Source organism: Phocoena sinus, chromosome 12 (assembly GCF_008692025.1).
Source record: "Phocoena sinus isolate mPhoSin1 chromosome 12, mPhoSin1.pri, whole genome shotgun sequence".
Taxonomy (NCBI): domain Eukaryota; kingdom Metazoa; phylum Chordata; class Mammalia; order Artiodactyla; family Phocoenidae; genus Phocoena; species Phocoena sinus.
Window position 1 is genome coordinate 35078304 of NC_045774.1, and position 22005 is coordinate 35100308.

Here is a 22005-nt window from a genome sequence, read left to right on the forward strand (position 1 = left end):
TAGAATAGTAATAATGGGATGCAAAAAGAGAGCGTGGATTTTAAAGTTATTTTCAAAGAAGATTGGACAGGATTGACAGGATTTGACAATCAATTTTCAATGGGAAAATGAAAGAGTAATAAATGTTGAGTTGGGGGTTTCTAACTTGGGAAACTAGGCATAAAATGATGTGGTTAACTGAGATAAGGGAATTCAGATATCAAACTAGAAGGATAGGTGATTGAGGGAGGGAGAAAAGCAGGTGAAAATGATTGTTTTATTTTGAGTTCCTGGGGCTTGGACTTGTCTTATTTCCCTTCTGTATCCCAAACACATAGCCCAGGACAAGGCACATTAACAGGTTCATAATGCATCATAAAGAAGAAAACCCTAAACCCCTTCATTTTATTAAAAAAAACCCAAACTCCCCAAAAACAAAAGCTGAGGCTTATGGAGTTTTGGTGCCTTGACAAGGATCACCTAGCATTAGTGGCACTTTTCAGGGTTTTTTTTGGGGGGGGGAGGGTTGACTGGAATGTGAAATTTATGGAGAGAATTAGAGGCTTGAGAAAGTTATGACTAAACATAAAGAGCATGAATAGCAGGCCAAGGAGTTGGTTGTGCCGATAACAAGGAAAAGTCATGGTTTTGAAAGGTGATGGGACTTTAGGAAAAGCTGTTCATGCATAATAGGATTTCAGAAAACAAAGTTGGGGGGAATGCTTGCAACCTGGCAGTTCAATCATTACACCTGAGCGCGCACGAGTTTAGGTATGGAATCTAAGAGTTCTCCAAAACCAAAGAGAACTAAAATGCTGAAGCTAAGCGTGATTTCTTACAGCATCGATATCCCATTACATTTCCAGTGTTTAAGATCATTCCCTGATGTTCATTTCTTCGTGATTAGTCATTGTGGAGACAGGTCCTGGAAAGTTAGTCATGAATCTTGCATAGAGTAGGAGCAGAGACACCTGACTGTTATTCCTCTGATTTTCCATCTTCCTCACTGGATGAAATAAATGTTCCTGTGGTCCATGATAATGATCACTCTACATTGAGACTATACAGCCAAATCTTTAGTAACAAAAAGAGATCCAACGTGGTTCATCTTCCATCATGTCCTCTATAGGCATGTTCCTTTGGATACTGTATCACCAGAATATTAATCAGGGAGCAAATTTCAAGATCCTAATTCATTACCCGATATATAACAAAAATAAATGATTACAGTGAAATAACAAAATGGGAATGTTTTTTTCCTTAATATTTTATCAAATAATGTATCACTATGAATCTTTATTTTTAACTTATTTTAGCTTATAAGGACTATCAGGGGAGCCACGGGCTTACAATTTTATTCTTAGATTTAAAAGCATTTCTGTTCTGCCTTTAAAATAGCTTATTTGGTACCCTCTTCCCTTGGAATTTCCCCCACCCCACCTTCCAGGATGAGTTCACACATGGGTATTTAAATGGGAAAGAACCTTAAAGAGCCACCAATTCACCTTGTCAGCCAATAAGAATCATCTCATCCATAACAAAGATTTCCCCCAATCTACATGCCTTTATTGTCAGACTCAAAGAAATTAAACTAATAGTAGGAACGTCACAGGAGATAAATGGGGATTCTGGTAATGCAGGAATGGCCATGAACTTGTAAGACAAATATGCGTACAAATATGCATGTGTTTATAAGCTGTACAAAATTATATGGATATGTTATTGTTAATAATGGGCATAATGGTACTTTACCATCTCAGGGCCAGATCTGAACTTAACCATTCCCAGGAATAGAATAAGAATATATTTGATGAGGAAACTGACAACTGTATTTGATGAGAGTATGTATAATTGGTTTGTTTTTTAAAAATTGTGCCCTATTGTGAGTCTTGCTACACTAGGACAGCAGGTTATAGAAACTTTTTAGTGTTTAGATCTCACGGAGTAAGAAAATGAAGAGATTGTGAAATAAGTATCCAGTGAACAAATAATTCTCTTTGAAACGACTGTTAATTAAACAAATAAGAAATCAGATTGCCAGAAGATACACAGAGCACTTCTCTGGAACACAAGTCCTTGGAACCATCTGCCGTGTGGTGTCTGGTGTAACAGAATGGCCACAGGACTTGTTTCTACTACTGGCTCCACTGCAAAGTGACTTCAGTCAAGTAATTCACTTCTCTGGCCTCTCTTTTTCCTCTTCAGTTACGTGAGGGACTTATGCTGCATGCAGTATTCCCTGCAATCTTCCCAGTTATTAAAACATGCTGTAGGACTTCGCTGGTGGCGCTGTGGTTAAGAATCTGCCTGCCAGTGCAGGGGACATGGGTTCGATCCCTGGTTCAGGAAGATTCCACATGCTGCGGAGCAACTAAGCCCGTGTGCCACAACTGCTGAGCCCACGTGCTACAACTACTGAAGCCCACGTGCCTAGAGCTCATGCTCCGCAACGAGAGAAGCCACTGCAATGAGAAGGCTGCACACTGCAATGAAGAGTAGCCCCCACTCGCCGTAACTAGAGAAAGCCCACGAGCAGCAATGAAGACCCAACGCAGCCAAAAATAAATAAATAAATTTAGAAAAAAATAAAATGAAATAAAACATGTACACCTAATCCACATGGCTCTTTCTCCAGTATTTTCTATTTCAGTAAATGGCACCATTCATTGGCTAAAGCCAGACAGCCGGGTGCCCTCCCCACCCTCATCTCCAATCACCCTTTCCTATGAACGGAGCTCACATCTTTCCATTTCCTACCACCACTTCTGCTCCCATTGAGCAACTACAGTGAACTTTTAAGAACAGTAGTTGTGATCTTATCAGGCCCCTGCTTTAGCAACAGTTTAAAGGCTTCTCATTATACTTCCCAACTAACCACTTCTGTCAATTAGCCCAGTTTACTCTCTTGTCTAAGGAGGCATCAGTAGTTCTGTCTCAGTAGCAGAAAGAGAATTTCCCTCATTTAAACCTCCTCTGGCCTTCTCCGTTAATGGGCTTAATGAAAAGCAGAGTGTAATGGGGAAAGCTGTGCTTTAGGCCGTAAGATCTGGGTATACACTTAATTCTACCCTTTCTGACTATGTCATTTTGATCCATTTCCTAATTAGTTTAAGCCTCAGTTTCTTCATTTCTAAAATAGTTAACTATATATCATGAGATTGGTGTGAAGGCTACATGAGATAACACTTATAAAAACACTTGATAGTCACCTCTCCTTACGCAAAATCCTTCACAAGTTAGTAATAACATACAGAAAAGAACTGGATCATATTATTTTCAAGGCTCTGAATTCTGGCAACTGACATTTAAAGCTTTCAATTGATGTTAGGAAAGATCACATAAGAAATCCAAATAACTTGTTGACATGCATTTGCCAAACTGGAGCTTTAAGTAGATCGGATTGTATGTTCCATGTAGTGGTCAAGGGTTACCATAAAAGGTTTGAAAAATGCCTCTGAGAGATGGACAAAAATGCACTAATGTTTAAACATACAATATTTTAATGTTTGTCTGTTTGATAAAAGTAATTCCAGTTAATGAACTAGTGTAAAAGTTCAACTATAGGAATTATTCAGTGCCAAAAAAGGAAATTCGCTCAGCTAAACCATGCCGCTCCATTACAAGCTTTACCTAACAATGCCAACCACGTTTATAGTTTGCATAGCAAACTTCCTATGATTGTCACAAACGTCATGCTAAGCCATGACTCCTATTCATCGGTCATAAATTTTCAAGCAAGAAAATACTGGGAGGCCCAATAAATTCCAGTGTTTTCAGCTGATCTTTCCTCTACCTTCCTGTGTCTTCCCCACATGATGTCTAGTATCCTTGTTTTCCAGAGAAAAATCTGGGTGTTCATTAGGCTTATTTGTAAACAATCTGTTTTCCAGTTCTATTTAAACAATACTTAAAAAGAAAAGTTATACAGCTTAGAAAGAGTGCCTAACAGTTCTCACTTATCTTAGGCCAAATACTGTTTAATTCTAGTTTCATGGTTTTTTAATTTTTTTTCCTTAACCACTGTGACATGCTACAAATCACGTGTGTTTTGTTCACTTTTGCAATCTCGGCACATACTAAATGTTCAATAAATAGCTGTTGAATGAATGAATGAATTTACGTTATTTTAGGCTAAGTTTAATTTCAATTTTCCCTGTACTTCCCCCCCCCAACAGAACTTCTTTTTCATTTGTTAGCTTTTTAAAAATATGATCTAAAAAACTCCATGAAAGTACAAAGAGAATCTCATGCTTTTGAATTCAAGCTCTAACTCCACATTCTTGAAGTTTTGACGGATAGTTGTCTAAGGATAGAGCATGCTTCAAGAAGGAAAGGGAAAGCTCTTTGATCTTACTCTTGCAGGGACTCCAAGATCAGTCTCTTGCTTTCAAATAAATGAAAGATTAAGAGTCAGATTTTATAGTGGATGCAACTGAATCACAAACTAAATGATCTGTCTAAATTATACGGCAGAGTGTTAATTAGAAATCAACCCACCTACCCTCTAATGTGGCATTTCTCTAGCTATAGTCCAAACACAAAAAGATCAAGATTCTAAAAAGGCAATGAGAAAGCTGTTATTCTCCTATAATGAAGTTTATGAAGTTTCCATGTCATCTCCCTTAAACCCCTTTTTATTTTCTTTGCAAAATCACCAACAAATATAGGATTCAAGTGGGATCCAACTGGAGACTCAGCAGTGAATGATTGCCACTATAAGTTAGAAGCAAAACAAGGAGGAATAAAATCCCATTGTAGATATTTTAACAACATTATTTATATAGCATCTTTTCTCTAAAATGCTTTTCAGCACAAAAAAGATTCTATGTAAAGTAAAAAGAAAAATCCTACTCCTGTAAAGAAGAAAAAATTACATATACTAATGAGAAATCTTATATTGTGACTTATCAATAAGGAAACTGAATTAAAATTCTTGGCTTTTTATATTTTAGTGTAGGCCTTAAATCATCAAGCAAAAGAGGAAACAATAAGTAGTGTAAAGAATGTATACCTTTTCTAGTCAAGTATCACGGTAATCATCAATACACTAGAATTAATTTGAAATTCAGTCAGTGAAGCTTCTGATGTTTTAAATGACTTAGCTGTGTAATCCCCTAGTATATAAAACACTTGAAAATGCCATGAAGACAGGAAAGTGCAGAAGTGGAACGCTGGTGCGCTTCCACCCCTTGAGGCTAGGTTACCACCCTGTTTTAACAAGTGATATTTGATACAAGTATTAGAGCTTAGCTATTATCCCTTTTAATAGTTCTTGAATAACAACACAGAAACCAGAACTTACATCAGATAGGATCTCAGATGTATTACTTCATTTTGTGGGGAATATGGAGAAATAGCTAAGAACTACACTGAACTGGCAGGGTGATAGAAAAATCTGTAACTGCCCCTCACTTTTTATTAAACCATTAAAACACTAGTAGCCAATTTTTACTATTTTCAATTTAATTTAACTCATTTCCCCTACTTTCTGTGCACATTAAAACATTTCATCTCTCTGGTGATAACTTATATTTTTCAGTTCAGGTTACATAGAGTTCAATCTACTTCCTATCTGGATTCTTTTTTCCCTTAGTCTTTTCTCCAGTGTACAATATTGGAATCTGTGCATCAGATAGCATAAGGCCTGTTGTTGCAAACATTAATAAGATATATCTTTTGGAAACAGTTACTTGCACTTTGTTTCATCTCTAATGGAAAGGATTTCTCTAAATATTTACACCAGAACAGTTGTCAGAATGAATCCTGCAAAACTGCTGGCATACTCCCAGGAACAGGGGCTGGTGTCGGGGGAAGGGGAGATTCCTGGTTCCTGGTCATATAATTTTAAGCAGCCCTAGATTTTCAGGAAGCTGCTTGCTAGAATATGAAGGGTTTGTATTAACCAAAAGGTACTTCAGTGTGTAGACAAATTCAAGTAAAGTATCTGAACAGCCACTTTCATTTATTGCTCTTATAAAAATGGCTCTCCATTTGCTTCAGGTTTAAAGTAAAGGGATGGATTCGGTTTCAGAGACCCAGCAAATAAATTGTATATGAGGAAAGAAACTTGTATAGGAAGTGTGAAGGAACACCGAAATCATTCTGTGCAGTGGCCCTCAAGGTGCTTAATTTTATTTTATTTTATTTATTTATTTATTTTTTTGCGGCACGCGGGCCTCTCACTGTTGTGGCCTCTCCCGTTATGGAGCACAGGCTCCGGACGTGCAGGCTCAGCGGCCATGGCTCACAGGCCCAGCCGCTCCGCGGCACGTGGGATCTTCCCAGACCGGGGCACGAACCCGTGTCCCCTGCATCGGCAGGCGGACTCTCAACCACTGCACTACCAGGGAAGCCCAAGGTGCTTAATATATAGAAATGACTTGTCCCTTCCATGAATTGCTGAGCGCGAGAGTCAGCATGCAAGACTTAGACAGGAGAGAAGTGAAATCTGCCAAGATAAATGCCAAGATAAATGCAGCAGTGTTTCATAAATTAACTCGGCTGTCTGTGTGTTTATTTTTTCTTTGGAAGAGCCTAAAATTAAGGCTGTTCGACTCATCTTAGTAGTGGTTTAGAATTTGAGGAGTGGATGAGAAAGTAAGTTTGGGCTAGGAAGGGTAGAGAGAATATCCTGCATTGGAAAATCTTGGCAATTTTCATTTGAAATGTGTTCTTATCTGATGAACGATGGTACTTCTGCCCCAAAGTCTGTGAATTAAGTAGTTTGGTTAAAAAATTATTACACAAAGATTTCTGGGTTTGTAAGCTCTCCATTTATAGTATGGGCAAGATATTAAGTTCAGAGGCAAACAGTTCACGATGAATTCCTAGAACGTCAATGAGGTGTCCACATGGGTACTGAAAATGGTAGAAGTAGCCTGAAATGGTCTGGACCTACGCTTGCTGGAAATCTCCCTTATTCTATTAGAAATTAAACGTTGAGGTATGGGCACATAATGCTCACAAGTCTGAAAACACACATGAATCAGGGCTGGGCCCTGGAGGCTCAGTGCTAGGTAGAATGGCACATGCTATTGATTGTACTAGGGCCAAGGATGCATCGACATGATCTTGCAAGTCTAATTGGCTTCCGAGGGAATCCCACTGATCTATGTTAAAAGCTTAGATTTACATCAAGCTCTGGACAGAACTGGAATGTTGGATGGGTGTCTTAGAAATATGCTATAGGAGAGACTCCCCCTTTTAAATTGTACTAGTCTTTGTGGAGAGGGCTAAGAGTTAACATCTTGAGGGTGGCATGAAATGAGTCTGTGAATTGAGGCCGCTAAGGATACCGCCTTCGGGCTTTATTTCTTGTTACCAAACAGTAATGAGGGTCCTGTTAAACTTAGAACAACAAATTGCTCATAAATTGGAAAACAAGACTGAATTCTGTACGAAACAAATCTTCAGCAGCTCAGTATGTGCTCATTTAGTTTGTGGCCAAGCAGCACTTGTCTACATCTTCTGTATTGCATGGCAGAAACTACATGCCATCAGAAGGTAGTGAGTGATACAAGTAAATGCAAGGTCACCGTTTTGCTGCTAAATTTCCAAACGTTAAGATTCTTCAATTCTTAAATCAGCTCGTGGTCAAATTTAAGACCAAATGAAATCAAATATATGATTCCACTAAACTGGTAATATCATATTGATAGCAGATCATTATAACTCTTTGATGTACACAGGGCACGAGGTCAGGGTTTATTTGCCCAGTGTTACCTGGAGATTGCCAGTTGCTACAGAAGGCTGGCCAGAATAAGAATCTGACTGCGAGCCTTTCTGTGGATTTAAAATAAGCAATATCACCCATCCACATGTTTAAACAAAGAGAGTCTAAGGTCAGAGGGGTCTAAGGTCTAAGGTCACAGGAGTACTAAAATATACTGACGTCATTCTGAATCATAAGAGAATGTGAAACTTACCACATTAAGGACAGTGGGAACTCTGTGACTTTGTTCAATTAAAGATCCAGCACAGGAGGTGACAGAGTAACCTTACTGGGTATTTGAGGCAGTGTCAATAGTTTCAAAGGTGAACTTTCACTGAGGTTATTAAGCATAGATATATTTGTGCTACTTGAGTATTTTCCTATAGAAAGGCTTAACAATCTTCTAATTTCTAGCATAGTGAAAGCTTAAAATCAAAGCACCGCTTAGTTCTTAGTAATTTTGATTTAGCTGCTTACAGCACCATATTTCAAAATGGTATTGTCTTCAGTGAAAGAAATCCTAAGCTTGCTCTTGGCCTTTTCCTAGATCTGGAGGTTTTAGAGCTCCTGTCCTATGCAATATACTATTTTCTTATTTCCAAATGTTATGTCAGGAATATTATATCTAAATTGACCTTAGGATGTTTACAAAGATCCTTTCCCCCTTCCCTTCCCATCCTAATCAGACACCTCTCGTACAAAGACTCAGACTACATTCCTTGGGTTCTTTTTATCTACTCAGGAAGGGAGGAGGAGAACTTGCAGTGATGACAGCAGGAGTTCTGTATGTGTGCGTTTGCCCTCATGCAGGCAGACAAGGTGGTTTATAAGATGACGGTGATTTGCACTGCGCACATATACTGGCGGCACATTCCCATCTCTTGCATGCTTAGGATGAATAACCTATTGAGGAAAAAAAAAATTGGTGGAAAAGCATTGTTTTCTGGTGGGTTTCCTGCTCTCTGTAACTCACGATTGCTCCCAATCCCTAGGGACAACTAACTAGGTCTGACCACGGAGCAATGGCTCAAGCGTGCTGTGATGACCCTCCTCTCCAGAAGCCTGGCTTTCCTCAGTCTAATTACTTTTGGCAATTGTGGTTATTGGGATTTGGCCTAGTGACTCACTGGAACCCAAATTCTCCCAAGGAGCCCCCTTAACAAACAGAATTAAGCCTGACAGGAAGCCCAGACTTCCACCTCACTTTTACATGGAGCTTTCCCTGGTTTATGGCAAGGTTTGAACATCGTTCATGGACTAGAAAAGAATAATAAACAAGATTTAATGAAGATAACCACTTAAAGAAGAGCACATTAGGAGAGAAGTAAGAACAGTAAGTTCAAGAATAAACAACCTACTGCAAAACTTAACCCATTAAGATAGAGTTACAACTATGCTATTTATAGTAGTTTTACTGATCACCAGTAGTCAATATAAAGTTAGTTAGTAATTGTAGAAACCATAAAAGAAAAGGATGTTTATTTCTTATTAGAGGCCATTTTCTAACCATTTCATTTTTCCTGAAAACAAAGAGGACTCTAGGGCACAGTCGTCTGGTAAGACATGAAAACAGTTGTTTATGGTTATGTAGCTTTGAAAAAAAATTGGGGGTATGGCTGATACCTCATCTTCTATTCACTGCCTCCCTAACCCCTGGTATAGTTCAGCAGCAAGCACCCTCATTCCTGATCGCACCTCTCCTAGCAGCAGGGGTCTTATCTGTGAAAACAGCAGCAGTAACTGTTAAACTCACCATCATGTTCTACTGTGTGCACTCTGCTATGTCTTCTTAGACCCTCTGGCTGAGACAATTCTCAATCAGATGGTCTTGTCTGCACCAGTCAGTGCCACAAGTTAAACAGTACTCAACTGGTAAACAATCTGGGGCTATCAGACTGCTTTATATTTTAAACTACTATCTGTTCGAATGACACATATCTCATCTCTTATCATACTCCACACAAGTTTATTTTTTTTGTCGAACTCTCATGAAACTGGCATTGTTTTCAACAGTTGCTTAGCTGTAAGAGTTATCCTTAAATTAAGGGTCCAATGGTACTTCTCAGTCTTGGCTGTACCTTAGAATCACCAGGACTACTTTTAAAATGCAGATGTCCAGGCCCCATTCCCAGAGATTGCTTCATTTGGTCTAAGATAGAGTCTGGCTTTGTTTTTTTAAGATCCCGAGGTGATTCTAAGTGGAAATCAGGGTTGAAAAATCACTGTACCAAGGCCCATAAAGCAAGAATTCAGAGTGGAGTTTACTGTTAATGCTCATAGTAAAAGTAATATAAATAAGAGATTTTATGAAGTACCATAAAGATAACTTTTCTGGACAGCAAAAACTAGCCAGTGAAATATCTATTGTGGTTATAAATTACAGAGAAGGATTTTGATATTTAACTGCAAAATTATAGACTTTGCCCACATTCTCATGCCTTAGTTAGTCTTCTCTTGGAATTATGCACCATAGATGGGAAGAATAATCTTAGATTATTTCATATAAACTGTGCTACTCTATTGCTTCTAATGAAAAAAAAATCAGCAACTTTCTATGTTTAAAAACCATCAATAAGGTAGGTTTAAGGAAACAGGAAAAAGGAGAGAGAAAAGAAAGAGATGTGGGAAGGAGTATTAGAATACCAGAAGCAACCTCTAGAGTAAATGTTTGAAGACTTGTGGTTTGTTAAATGAGGAGGAAGAGATAATGAGCAGAGAGTAAAGGAAAGAAAAAGTGGGGTCGCGTTTGAGAAAACACTCCCATGATTGCTTCAAGTACCAATCCCAATAGTTGAAGTGACATGAAAAAATCAAGGAAGGATATGCGCTTTGGCGTCAGTCCTCGGCTGGGATCCCAGGTCCACCATATCTTTGTTGAATGACCTCAGGCGACTGATATGGGACTACTGGCACCTGCCTTACAAGGTAAGTGGGAGGACTAATTGAGATAATACTTGCAAAAACATCAAGGACAGAGTCTGGCACTCACAAGTGACTAAAATACGGCAGCTATTTAAACGATCATTATCACAATACTCACTTTAACATATAAATATAAATGCATATTAAGATAGAATGTATGTGAATGTAACAGTGGCTCTGAGAACTATGGTGCCTCTTTCTTTTCATCTAAATGTGGCTGATACTGTCTCTTCTTATATGACAGCTTTTGTCGAGATGACTGTGTGTTCACATATGTGAGGTCCCATTGTATGAGGGTACCTAACAATGAGAAACTAGGGACACTTTTTCTTACCAGCTTATCAAGCATATGTTAAGAAAACAGTGTTCTAAAATAAGCATTTCACAAATTCTGTTATTTTATATTGTGTGGTGGTGGTTTGTATTATGTGGTTATAAAATGGGGGCTGCTTTACCACTTACTCTCAGGAATGTGCTTTGTATTGGGGTATAATTATAAATATGCTTACCAGCTAGTTTTCTAAGGACAATGTTTGGGAGTGAATATAGTGCATTGAATTATTGTGTATTCATTTTAGAAAGATGTTTTAAGGTAACTAAATGTAATCCCATGCCCCAGCCAAGCGCTCAGAAGAGAAGTAGGAGAACAGACCACTAGAAAATATAACCTGCTTCCTGATTCGGAAGACCCAACTTGTCTAGAAGCAGCAGGCGAGGGTGTGGAACCTGGTTGTTACTGAGGCTAGACAATTACTCGGTGGGGATGTTGCAGAAGTAGTTCACGTATCATATAGATGGACTGAATTCCTTCAAGTTTCATTCCATCCTGAGAATTTCTTTTTTTTTTTTTTTTTTCTGGTATGTGGGCCTCTCACTGCCTGTGGCCTCCCCCGCCACGGAGCACAGGCTCCGGACGCGCAGGCTCAGCGGCCATGGCTCACGGGCCCAGCTGCTCCGCGGCATGTGGGATCCCCCCGGACCGGGGCACGAACCCGCGTCCTCTGCATCGGCAGGAGGACTCTCAACCACCGTGCCACCAGGGAAGCCCGAGAATTTCTTATTTTAAGAGAGCACACTTTGTTGAGAAATCTGCTTGAAAGTAGAATGCTATTTGTAGATGGTAGATCTAAGTGGAATGATATAAAAAATCATTTTTACACCTTAAGGAAACTAATCTTTCCTTACTGTAAAGTTTTTCAGGTCTCCTAAGATCCTGTGGCAAAGGAATATCGTTCCACAGGTGATGAGACTTCCAAGTATGATCTTCAAGTGGAAGACCTGGCAACGTAAAATTACTGCTCCTGATACCAGTGACCATTTTCTTACGTAGCACAAAAAGGGCTATAAACATGAGAAACCACAGTTGAAAATGATATATTCGATTCTATAGACAAAGTACCTTAATGTAATTAATCTTATTTTGATACTACCAGTAAGAGTGAGTCTCAATGTCAGCACAGCAAACATTTTAATAACAATAAACAAGACACTGCCAGATTTTCATCTCATGTATTCAACTATCCCTTCTATGGGAGTAACTCAAAAATGCTATTTTCAGCTCCGGAATCTCTCTGCAACTTTGATTCAGTGTTACTAAATGCCCTGCTGGCCCTCAAAGGCAGCGCGAAAGGAAAATAAGTTTCCTAACAAATCTGCTTGTCTTACTTTCCTGTTCTTTTTGATTATCTCTAATCAAAAAGATAGAGATAATTGTTTTTCACCCAGACATGAGTCCTTATAAGCCAAAGTTTAGTGCCAAATATGGCTCTCTTCCTCTTTTCCCTTCATACGCCCTCTCGTGCTCAGTCAGTCACTGTCATAGCACAGGGTCTTATAAGCTTAAACCTGGGCCTTTGTAATTGCCGCTTCCATCCCATTACAGGGCCACTTCTAAAATCCTGTCATGGTAGGGGAGTTCTGATGCATCTCTCTAGCTGGGATTCCAAACCAGCTCCCTGTGACTCTAAGCCCAAGGACAAAACGGCCTTGCCAAAAATGGAGTATGTGGATTGACGCTATGGCTATGGTTTTCAGGCACTAGATATTGTGATGGGTGAGGAATATCATAATATTATAATTCAGTCTCTATGTTGATAAGTTACTTATTAATCTTTATATGATGGATTTACTTATAATAAGTGAATACTTATATTTGTTTGTATTCTTTTTTTTTAAGATGACCTCTTTCCTCCTCTGACTCTTTCTTTCTTTCTTTCTTTATTTATTTATTTAATGGCTGCATCCTGTCTTATTTGCTGCACATGGGATCTTTCATTGCTGCACGCGGGCTCTTCACTGTGGTGCGTGGGCTTCTCTAGCTGCGGACTGAGGGCTTAGTTGCCCTGCGGCATGTGGGATCTTAGTTCCCCGACCAGGGATTGAACTGGCATCCCCTGCATTGGAAGGTGGATTCTTCACCACTGGACCACCAGGGAAGTCCCTGTTTGTAGTCTTAATCTTCATCCACTAAACTTGGTTGAATAAAACAACTAAGTTTAGAAGAACTAACTCGCTACTCCTGGTTCATGTTCTTATACCAAAAGATTAAAAGTTGAAGAACCTATAAGAATTGCTCAGATCTAAACTTTTAACCAACTGCCTCATTTCACAGATGAGGAACTGCAGCTTAGTGTGGTAAAGGGGCTTGTCTGGGTTATTCAGATATTACTAGCAGTGCTAGACGTAGAACCCAGGTCTTCTACTTCTTAGCCTACTTTTCTCAACATACACTGAGAATCCTCCTTCAATGACTTCTTAGGTCTCAGTCTGTACCATGAATTTATGATGTTTGCTGCTATCCATCAAATTCTTAAAGGTCAGATGGAAACCTAATAAGGTAGTATTTTGAAGACTGGGTTAGATACTTGCATAAGGCATAAAGCATAAAAGCAGTTAAAGGCCATTAAATATGTATTTAATTGGGCAATCATCTCCTTCAGTACCATTGAATTTTCCCTAAAAACTTCCAGAACAGTTTTAGTGACAGCAGATGGTAACTAGACCTAGTTACCTAGGTTACCCAGTTACCTAGTTACCTCGCCAAGAATATAAATAAGGCAGAAATATTATCAGAGAAGAGGCACCTGCAGCCATGTTTTTTTTAAATGAGTTTTTGAAATTATTCAAACTTTTTATATGTAAAAAGAATTCAGGTATTTTGCCTAAAAGCTGCATGTTGTTGAAACATCTTTGGAGCAGTAAATGGGATTTCTTAGCACTCAATGGCATCCTCAGCACCCCGACAATCCTTGAGAATGGAACATTCCATTCTTTTCATCATTGCTGGGTTAAGTACTTTAGTTGTAATGCTAGTAATAGTCCTGAATGGAAAGATCTGATGGACAGAATTAAACAAACAGAAAAAATGGGCAACGTCTTTTACAGATGTGTATTTTATACTTTACATGTTTTGTTAAGGTATAACTGCAAAGCATTTCAAACTTACTAGGTTGGCCAACAAACGGTAAATTTTAAGATAATCGAATCATTTTAAACCTTAAGAAAAAATTCACAATCAAGAAAGCAACCCACGTTTTTCCTCAAAATCAAAAGCAAGGCAAGAAATATCTATATAACTTATGATGCGACACTTTTTCAAATGATCATTCTCAAAAGATTGCCAGTGTATGATGCACGGTTCAGAGAAGAAATAGTCTTAACCAAGTAAAACATATAATTTCAACACACTGTCTTACATGATCCTTACCATGGTCTCAAAACTGAATGATGTTTTCCTAATGGTAACCAAAGTTGATTCTTACATTTCATGAAACATAATACCCACTCTGATGGCATTTCAAGAATTCACTGCTTGGAAAAGGATGTTTTGGGGGCTGGGGAGAGTGAATAGTGAGGAAGTGGGAAGAGAGGTTAGGACAACGTCCAAAATGAAACATTTGGATAGAGATAAAGGGGGGAAAGACGATTTAGAAAATTGCTGTATGTGGAATAGTTTTATTTTTTGATAGTTCATTCTTATAATTGCAAAGAGATCATGTGGTCTTAACTCTACAAAGGTTTCTGACAACACACAGTATTCTATCAATAATATATAAAATTCAAAAGAACTATTGCATTTTTTTAAAAAGATTAACCATTTAACTAGAAAATATTTGAGATACTCAGTAGCAATCTGGAGATCTCTGTCCAGATTAAAATAGACTAAAATGATCAGATGACTAATAAAGTTGTTTTGTAGTAGTGTGGCAAGAGTTTCCCCATAATAACTTGAAAATCAAATTTAACTACATGCTGTAATTTCCCATTCATCACTTTCTGGGGACCTAATTTGCAGAATATTAAATTCCAGGAAATATTTAATGGAGAAATGATTCAACAAAACTTATCTACTTGCAAGTTAAAATACCGTTCATATTTCATGCTTAAAAATATTGAAGTAGGGCTTCCCTGGTGGCACAGTGGTTGAGAGTCTGCCTGCCGATGCAGGGGACACGGGTTCGTGCCCCGGTCCGGGAAGATCTCACATGCCGCGGAGCGGCTGGGCCCGTGAGCCATGGCCGCTGAGCCTGCGAGTCCGGAGCCCGGGCTCCGCAACGGGAGAGGCCACAACAGTGAGAGGCCCGCGTACCACAAAAAAAAAAAAAAAAAAAAAAAAAATTGAAGTAATGCCATTAAATCAATTTTATGATTATTATATTCTCAATTACTTTACATAGAATAACTTGGGACTAAAAAGACAATATTCAAAAATTATCATTCTTAATGTTTTTAATAAAATCCTTTTATTGAAGTAATAAAGAATTAAAATAGTATAACAAAGAGATATTTTAAGAAACAATTTTGATAGTGTAATGATGATTAAATTAGAATTCACAAAAATAAGTGTCTTTTGTTTATATTTAGATGTTGCCATCAATGCCTAAGAGTTTGAATTTGGGGCTTGGATTCATACAGATATCACATAATATGTTGCAGAATATACTTTCTCTAGCAAATTTTACTCGTATCTTCATCTATTAAACAGTGTTTCACTCAAAAACAAGGTAGATTGGTGACAAAAGTAGACAGGTGAAAAAATGCGTTGTAGCCAATATCCAAACTATACACTTCCATTTAAAATTAATATGACAAAATGCATAATAGAATGAAAGATTTTTCTGTCTTGTAGTTAACCTATTATTTTCCAGGTTAGCTGTGTAAGAGTGTATCAGGGGCTTCCCTGGTGGCGCAGTGGTTGAGAGTCTGCCTGCCAATGCAGGGGTCACAGGTTCCATCCCTGCTCCGGGAAGATCCCACATGCCGTGGAGCAACTAAGCCCATGCACCACAACTACTGAGCCTGCACTCTAGAGCCCTCAAGCCACAACTACTGAGCCCGCGCGCCTAGAGCCCGTGCTCCGCAACAAGAGAAGCCACTGTGACGAGAAGCCCGCGCACCACAACGAAGAGTAGCCCACGCTCGCCACACTAGAGAAAGCCCGCTCACAGCAGCAAAGACCCAATGCAACCAAAAATAAATAAACAAAATAATCTTTTTTAAAAAAAGAGTGTATCAGAATCTCAAAGAATGGCTTAACATCCAAAACGGTATCATGAGCAATGGCCACTGTATTCCAATAAATCGATTTTCATTTTATCACCATTAAAATGATTTCTCTTATGTTCTTACTCCTTTATTTCAAACATCTTTATGAAAGATTTTTAAAAGTTTTATAGATTGTGTAGTGAGTGCTTGGTAATTATTATGCCTACCATGGCTTTTCAAAAGTTGGATCTATCTGGAATCTAAGCATTTAAAAACCAATTAATAGATGGCATCAAATTAAAAGGGTACTACAATGGCATCTGATGTTTCTCACAATAGTCTTCTGGCATAATATGATCCTACAATGTTTTCTTAATAACTAAATAATATTATATTTAGCAAGCTTCATTATCATTATCAGGTATTTAACTCTTTGACATTGGTCATTAATGTATAATACATATAAATATCAGTTCAAAAATTTCCAGTCAATTAGAACAGCTTATTCTACAAACATAGGATAAATGATGGTTTTGAGACCATCAGATTTATTATTTAACACGCCTGACATCTTCTCTCTGACATGGGCCAACATATAGCATAAATAGCAGGAGATAAGTTCCATTTAGTAGCTGTATGGCTTTGTATAGGTTACTTAGCCTCTGTTTTTTGGGTTCTTTCCCTGTAAAATGGGGATATTAATACCTGCCTCTATACTTCAAGTGGCTATTTAGGGATCCAAGTGAATAACTCAAGTGAAAGTGTGGTGCAATTGTAAGATACTGCGGTTATTATGGCACATATAACCTTTACTTTTATTAGCAGATAAGCTAGAATTCAGAAGCTGGCTGTACAAGCAGCAAAGGCTGAGCTGGAAACGAGTTTAAAACTCCGTTCAGGATTCTTTATTTAACGTCCTCTGAAAACATTTCTGGTTCAGGATTTTGGAATAAGGATTGCATTTCATTTTTATCTTGAGTAAATTCAACTTAGTCAACTCTAGGAGCTGTATATGAATCCAAGCTGGTAAAAAAGTTATTGAGTATTTATTTATCCATAACATAATAGATTTTTTTAAAGTACAAAATTCCTGTTTAAAATGTTATTTTTTCTATAAGAGGAAACAGGATCACTAGTTTGCAACAAAGTAGAGATAAATATAGCAGTTCCTTTAGGGAAACAGGAGATTGCTGATATAGATAGCTTTATCTGCTTTATCTGCGGATAAGCCATGGTTCCTTAGAATTGATCATATTTAACACTGCAAATGAACGTGTTTTTGCAAGAAACTTTTCTACCAAAACATTCAAGAGACCCCTTTAAAAACTCTGATAAATAGTTCTTACACCCCAAATTTCTATCATTAGTTAAGATTTAAAAGTTTAGGAGAGTGAAGCTATTTAACTATAGGCCAAAAGGTTAAATACCTTAATTGTCTCTTGAAGCAAAAATAGGAAAGACGGTTTCTTTCTAGAATACCTTTGACTACTACCTTATTTTTCATTTAAACAACTTTTTCCCAGTCCCTATTTGAGAAAACGTTTTTTTTCAGAGATTTCCAAAGGAACGAGTTTGTACACCTGCAATTTGACCTTGATTTTCTGGACCTTACCCTCTACTCCTTCCCCATTCTAAAATAAACTAACAAACAAACAACAACAAACCCCATGCTGCACCTGCCAAGAGTCTCCTCTGTCTCCTCGGAGAACGCAAGGGGTCGCCCCTCTCACAGGATTGCATCAGCAAACCCCAGGAGCAAAGGCAGACTCAAGTGTGAAGGAGCAAGGAGCATCCCCTGCTAGGGGAGCTCTCTCCCGGCCCCACACCCACAGAACAATCGGAATTTCAACACAATTCCACCCACTCCCTTTCTCATCCCCACTACACAACAAGAGGGCGCCTTTGACTTGGCCTTGAGAAGATTAAGGCAGATCAAAAAGCAGCTCGCCTTTGGACTCTGTAAATCCTTTCTAATCGGAGCCTAGGGGTGCTCCGTCCCCCCTCTGCTCCCAGAAGACTTGGGGCAGCACCACTGGGCAGCTTCCTGCACCGCTGTCCTTTCTGGGGGGAAGTGAGAACAAATGGATGGCCAGCTTTCTTTGCGGTGTCTTCCATCAGAAACAGGGGCCCCCAAACTGCAATCGGAGACCACTCTGACACTCAGGACCCCGTCCCTCCCCTGCGATTGTGTGGCTCCTGGCCCTGGGGTCCTCAGTGGGGTGAAGGAGGGTGTGGGCCATGGGCGCCGGGTGGGCACTGGCTGGAAGAGGGCACTGGCGCTTGTGCCCAGCATCCCTCTCTCTCCCCACCGACCTGCGATTCAGTTCCCCTGGCCGGACTCTGCGAGAAGGGGACTTGGGGACCGCCAGAAACGAGGGCAAGACTCGAGCTCCAAGCCACTTCTTTTGGGAGGCGGCCGCAAGTCTCGAGTGAAAGGGTGAGTGGAGGAGTTTCGAAGAATACAACCATCCAGAGGCCAAGCATAATAAATCGGATGCCCCGACATGCTTAGATTAGGCCCTCCTGCCCCCCGGCTACGCGATCCTAGAGGCGCTGAGGCCGGGCGGGAGCCCCTGGCGCTTTGGTACAGCGTTTCTTAGAGGCAATTTTCAGGTGAATCAAACCTTGTCTGCCCTAGGCAAGCGGCACAAAGGGAGCTTTCAGCGGTCCCTCACGTCCAGAGGTAGGGCACAAACAGTGGCGGAGAAGCGATTACTAAAATCTCCATCTCACACAAGACTGTGCTGTGTCCTCTGCGCTGTACCCGAGCTTGCCCCCAGGGGCTTCGCGGGCCAGCGATCCGAGGTGGCTCTGCGCACGGGACCAGGCGCCGCCAAGCGTCATTGGCTCCTGGGCGGCGGAGGTCCGAGTTGCTCAAAGCAATAGCATCGCTCTCTGCGCCCCGGGAAGTTTTCTCCCTCCCAGTCCCCGCCAGCGCCCCCCACGGCTGGAGCCAGGGTCGCCCTCTGTTCTATCTGCGAAGGAACTCCACACGCCTGCACCTACGCCGGAGCGGAGCGGCCAGCTCGCTGGGCTACCCAGGGGCAGGGAGAGGTGCCTTTCTTGGGTCTGTCTCCTCATCTATGGAAGACGCCACCTTGAAACAGACCAACCCGGGTTGAGGGTGCCCTGGTGGGGGGGCGGTGCCCGTTTCATCCCAGCTAGGGCACTGTCCTAGGAAGTCTTCACAAGCCAACCTTCCAAGTAACTGGAATCGGGAAAAGGGGCAGCGAGGAGGCGAGCCTGAGTCTTTAGGGGAACCCCACCCTCAGTGTATGTTTGCCCCAGGGGACCCACTTTAAAGGGCCTGAGACGGTAAAAGCGCTCACGCGTGACAGGCAAGATTGTAACTGGAAACCTGGCACCTCCAGCTCCCAGCGGCCGGTTCGGCAGCCCTCACATCCCTTGTACTGGGACGCAGAGCGTCTCCTTAAGCGCGCAGGCACGCGAACCCCGAGCGCCCCGCGCGCCCTTCGGTTCCACTCGTGCGTGGCTGGGGGTATAGCGACCGCGAAGGCGCTCGCTCGCCATTTCCCGAGGGGCGGGAGAGTTCCTCGCGACCCCAGCGCCGCGGGAGGACCCTGCGAGGTCTCCCCAAGCAAGGCGGCGACGCAAGGTGAGCGGGCGCCGCGGCCGCGCCTTCCCCGGCGGCAACTCAGTGGTCAGGGGCATCCAGCCGGCCGGGAGTCTGTGATGCCTGGGGGCTCGAGGCACCCGTCCACGTCTCGGGGGGAAAGCACAAATCCCTCGAGCTAGTCTAACGAAGGGCCGAACTTTTCCGCGAACCTGAAATTATGAGGGTGCGGGAGCCACCTTAGCGCCGGGTCCGCCGGACTCTGGCACCCAGAAGGATGCGGGGGAAGAGAGGGGCGCGGAGAGGAAGGCGTGAAAGACGCCAACAGAGGCGCCTAAACGGTTACCTCCTCTCGAGGCGTGGGGTGCTGGGTGGGAGGACCGCTGCCTCTGGGAGCCGACTCAGGACAGGCAAAGCGACCCGACAGGTGAACGCGGCGGGAGGGAGCAAATGCGTAAAAAAGCCTGCACTTACTTCTTCGCTGGCGCCTTCCCCGGGAGGCGTTTTGGCTGCCGATGTATTCCAAAAAGTTCAAAATGATAAAAAAACAAGAAATCAGTCGCAAGTGCATAGTAACCCAGTAATATTTCCCTTCCTTTTCTCCTTTTTCTTTTGATTGTTAATTAATATTGAATGTTTTAGAAATACACGTAGGTGTTAGGCGTATATGGAGAGCAAGAGAGAATCCAAGCAGCGGACTCCTCCACTCAGATCCGATAGGCGAGCTGGGATGGCAAACGAAGCGGGTCGGGTGGTCAGGGAAACCAACTACTGTACTTTCAAACTGTCCGAGCCCTGAGCTGCGGGGGCTCCTGTACGGTGGCTGTCAGTGCCGCAAGTGAGGGTTCCAGAAGCAGCGAGCGGCCTCGCCAGGGCGGCCGCAGGTAGCATGGTGCGCGGCGGCGGCGGCCGCGGGCGGGATCCGGGTGGGCGGTGGCGACGGTGGCGGCCCCTTGGGCTTAGAGGTTGCTGCGGCAGCGGCGGGGGCCCCGGGAGCGGAGGGGAGCGGGCGCCGTCAGCACCGCGGCCATGGCCAAGGGGCGGCGGAGAGACCCCGAGCTGCTTCTGCTGTTCGCGAGCAGGAGCCGCTCCAGTGGTGGAGGGAGGGCGAGAGGGTGGGTGGGAGGGAGGGAGGGAGGGACGGGGCGAGGGAGGGGGGAGGGGAGGGGGATGGCTGCTGGGGGCGGGGGGAGCTCGGGGGCGGGGAAGGAAACTGCTGGAGCAACAACCCTGAGCGACCTCAATAACTTTCAATTTCAAGAGGGAAAGAGGGAGCTGGAAAAGTACAGGCGTCGCGATTTGGCAGAGGGACGGGAAGAGGCGCCTAAGGGGTCCCGGGTCTGCGGCGGAGCATCTCTGGACACTGCAAAGAAGGCGGGAGAACGGGAGCCGGAGGGAGTGGGGGGAGGCACAGCGTGCCCAGAAGAGCCCCTCTTCAGAACGGTCGCGGTCGCGGTCGCGGTCGCGGTCGCGGTCGCGGTCGCGGGGAGAGGCAGGCGCGCTCGGGCTGGGACCGTGGAGGTGGACGGTCCAGCGGCCGCGGGACGCCCCCCTCCCCGCCTCCGACTCCGGCCGGTCTCAACCGCCTCAGGCTGGGCGCACCCCGCTCCCGGGGGCCCGCGTCCCGGCTCCCTCGCGCCTCCACTCCCGGCGCCGGCGCGCAACCACTGCCCCAGGGCAACTCGCTTCTCGCCCCCTTGGCAGATCGCTGCAGGGTTTCTGGCTGCGGACTCCTTCCCAGCTTTCTTGAGACCCTCCTCTGTTGCTTTTCTCCTTTCCTTTCTTTCAGTAGAAGTAGCTGCAGCTGGGCGCCGGGCGGGTGGTCCTGGGGAAGCTCAGTGGGCACTGGTGGTCAGGTCGGCCGCCCGTTACCTGCCCGGAGCGGGTAGGACTCAGATGTGAGTGCGCTCACACACCTTTGGAAATCCAACTGTGCTGAGACTTTCTCCCAAACGGAGTCTTTGCTGAGGCTCTGGAAGATTCCTCCTCCCCGCAGGCAGTTCCCTCGGCAGTTTGCTTGCCCTCGCCCAGCGCCGCGCTCTCTCTCTCTCTCTCACTCTCCGTCTCTCAAATCTTCTCGAGATCTCCTGTGCAATTTGGTTTCTCACCTGGGGGACTGGGAATGAGATTTGGAAAGATTTTTCCCGGCTTGGGGAGGCGAGGAGAGGGTCCAGGGGCCCTTGGCAGCGAAAAATAAGGTTCGTTGGTCCACCCCGGGGTGGGAAGGCCGAGGGCCGGCCCTTCAGAGCGGGGTACACCCTGGCTCTTATTAGTCGGTGGTAGCTTCCCACCTCTTTTCTCCAGTAGCACAAGTCGAAGAGCTTCCAGTGGTTTC

At 42.8% G+C, this 22005-nt stretch overlaps 1 protein-coding gene across 1 annotated transcript in view; it reads right to left on the reverse strand.

The window, feature by feature from the left end:
- Positions 1-20768, reverse strand: part of RSPO3 (R-spondin 3) — a 77372-nt gene extending 56604 nt beyond the window's left edge. The window contains exon 1 of the mRNA XM_032651322.1: positions 20145-20768. Coding sequence (XP_032507213.1) covers positions 20145-20241 — 97 coding nt within the window. The 5' untranslated portion in view covers positions 20242-20768. The remainder of the gene's footprint in view (positions 1-20144) is intronic.
- Between the last annotated feature and the right edge of the window lie 1237 nt (positions 20769-22005).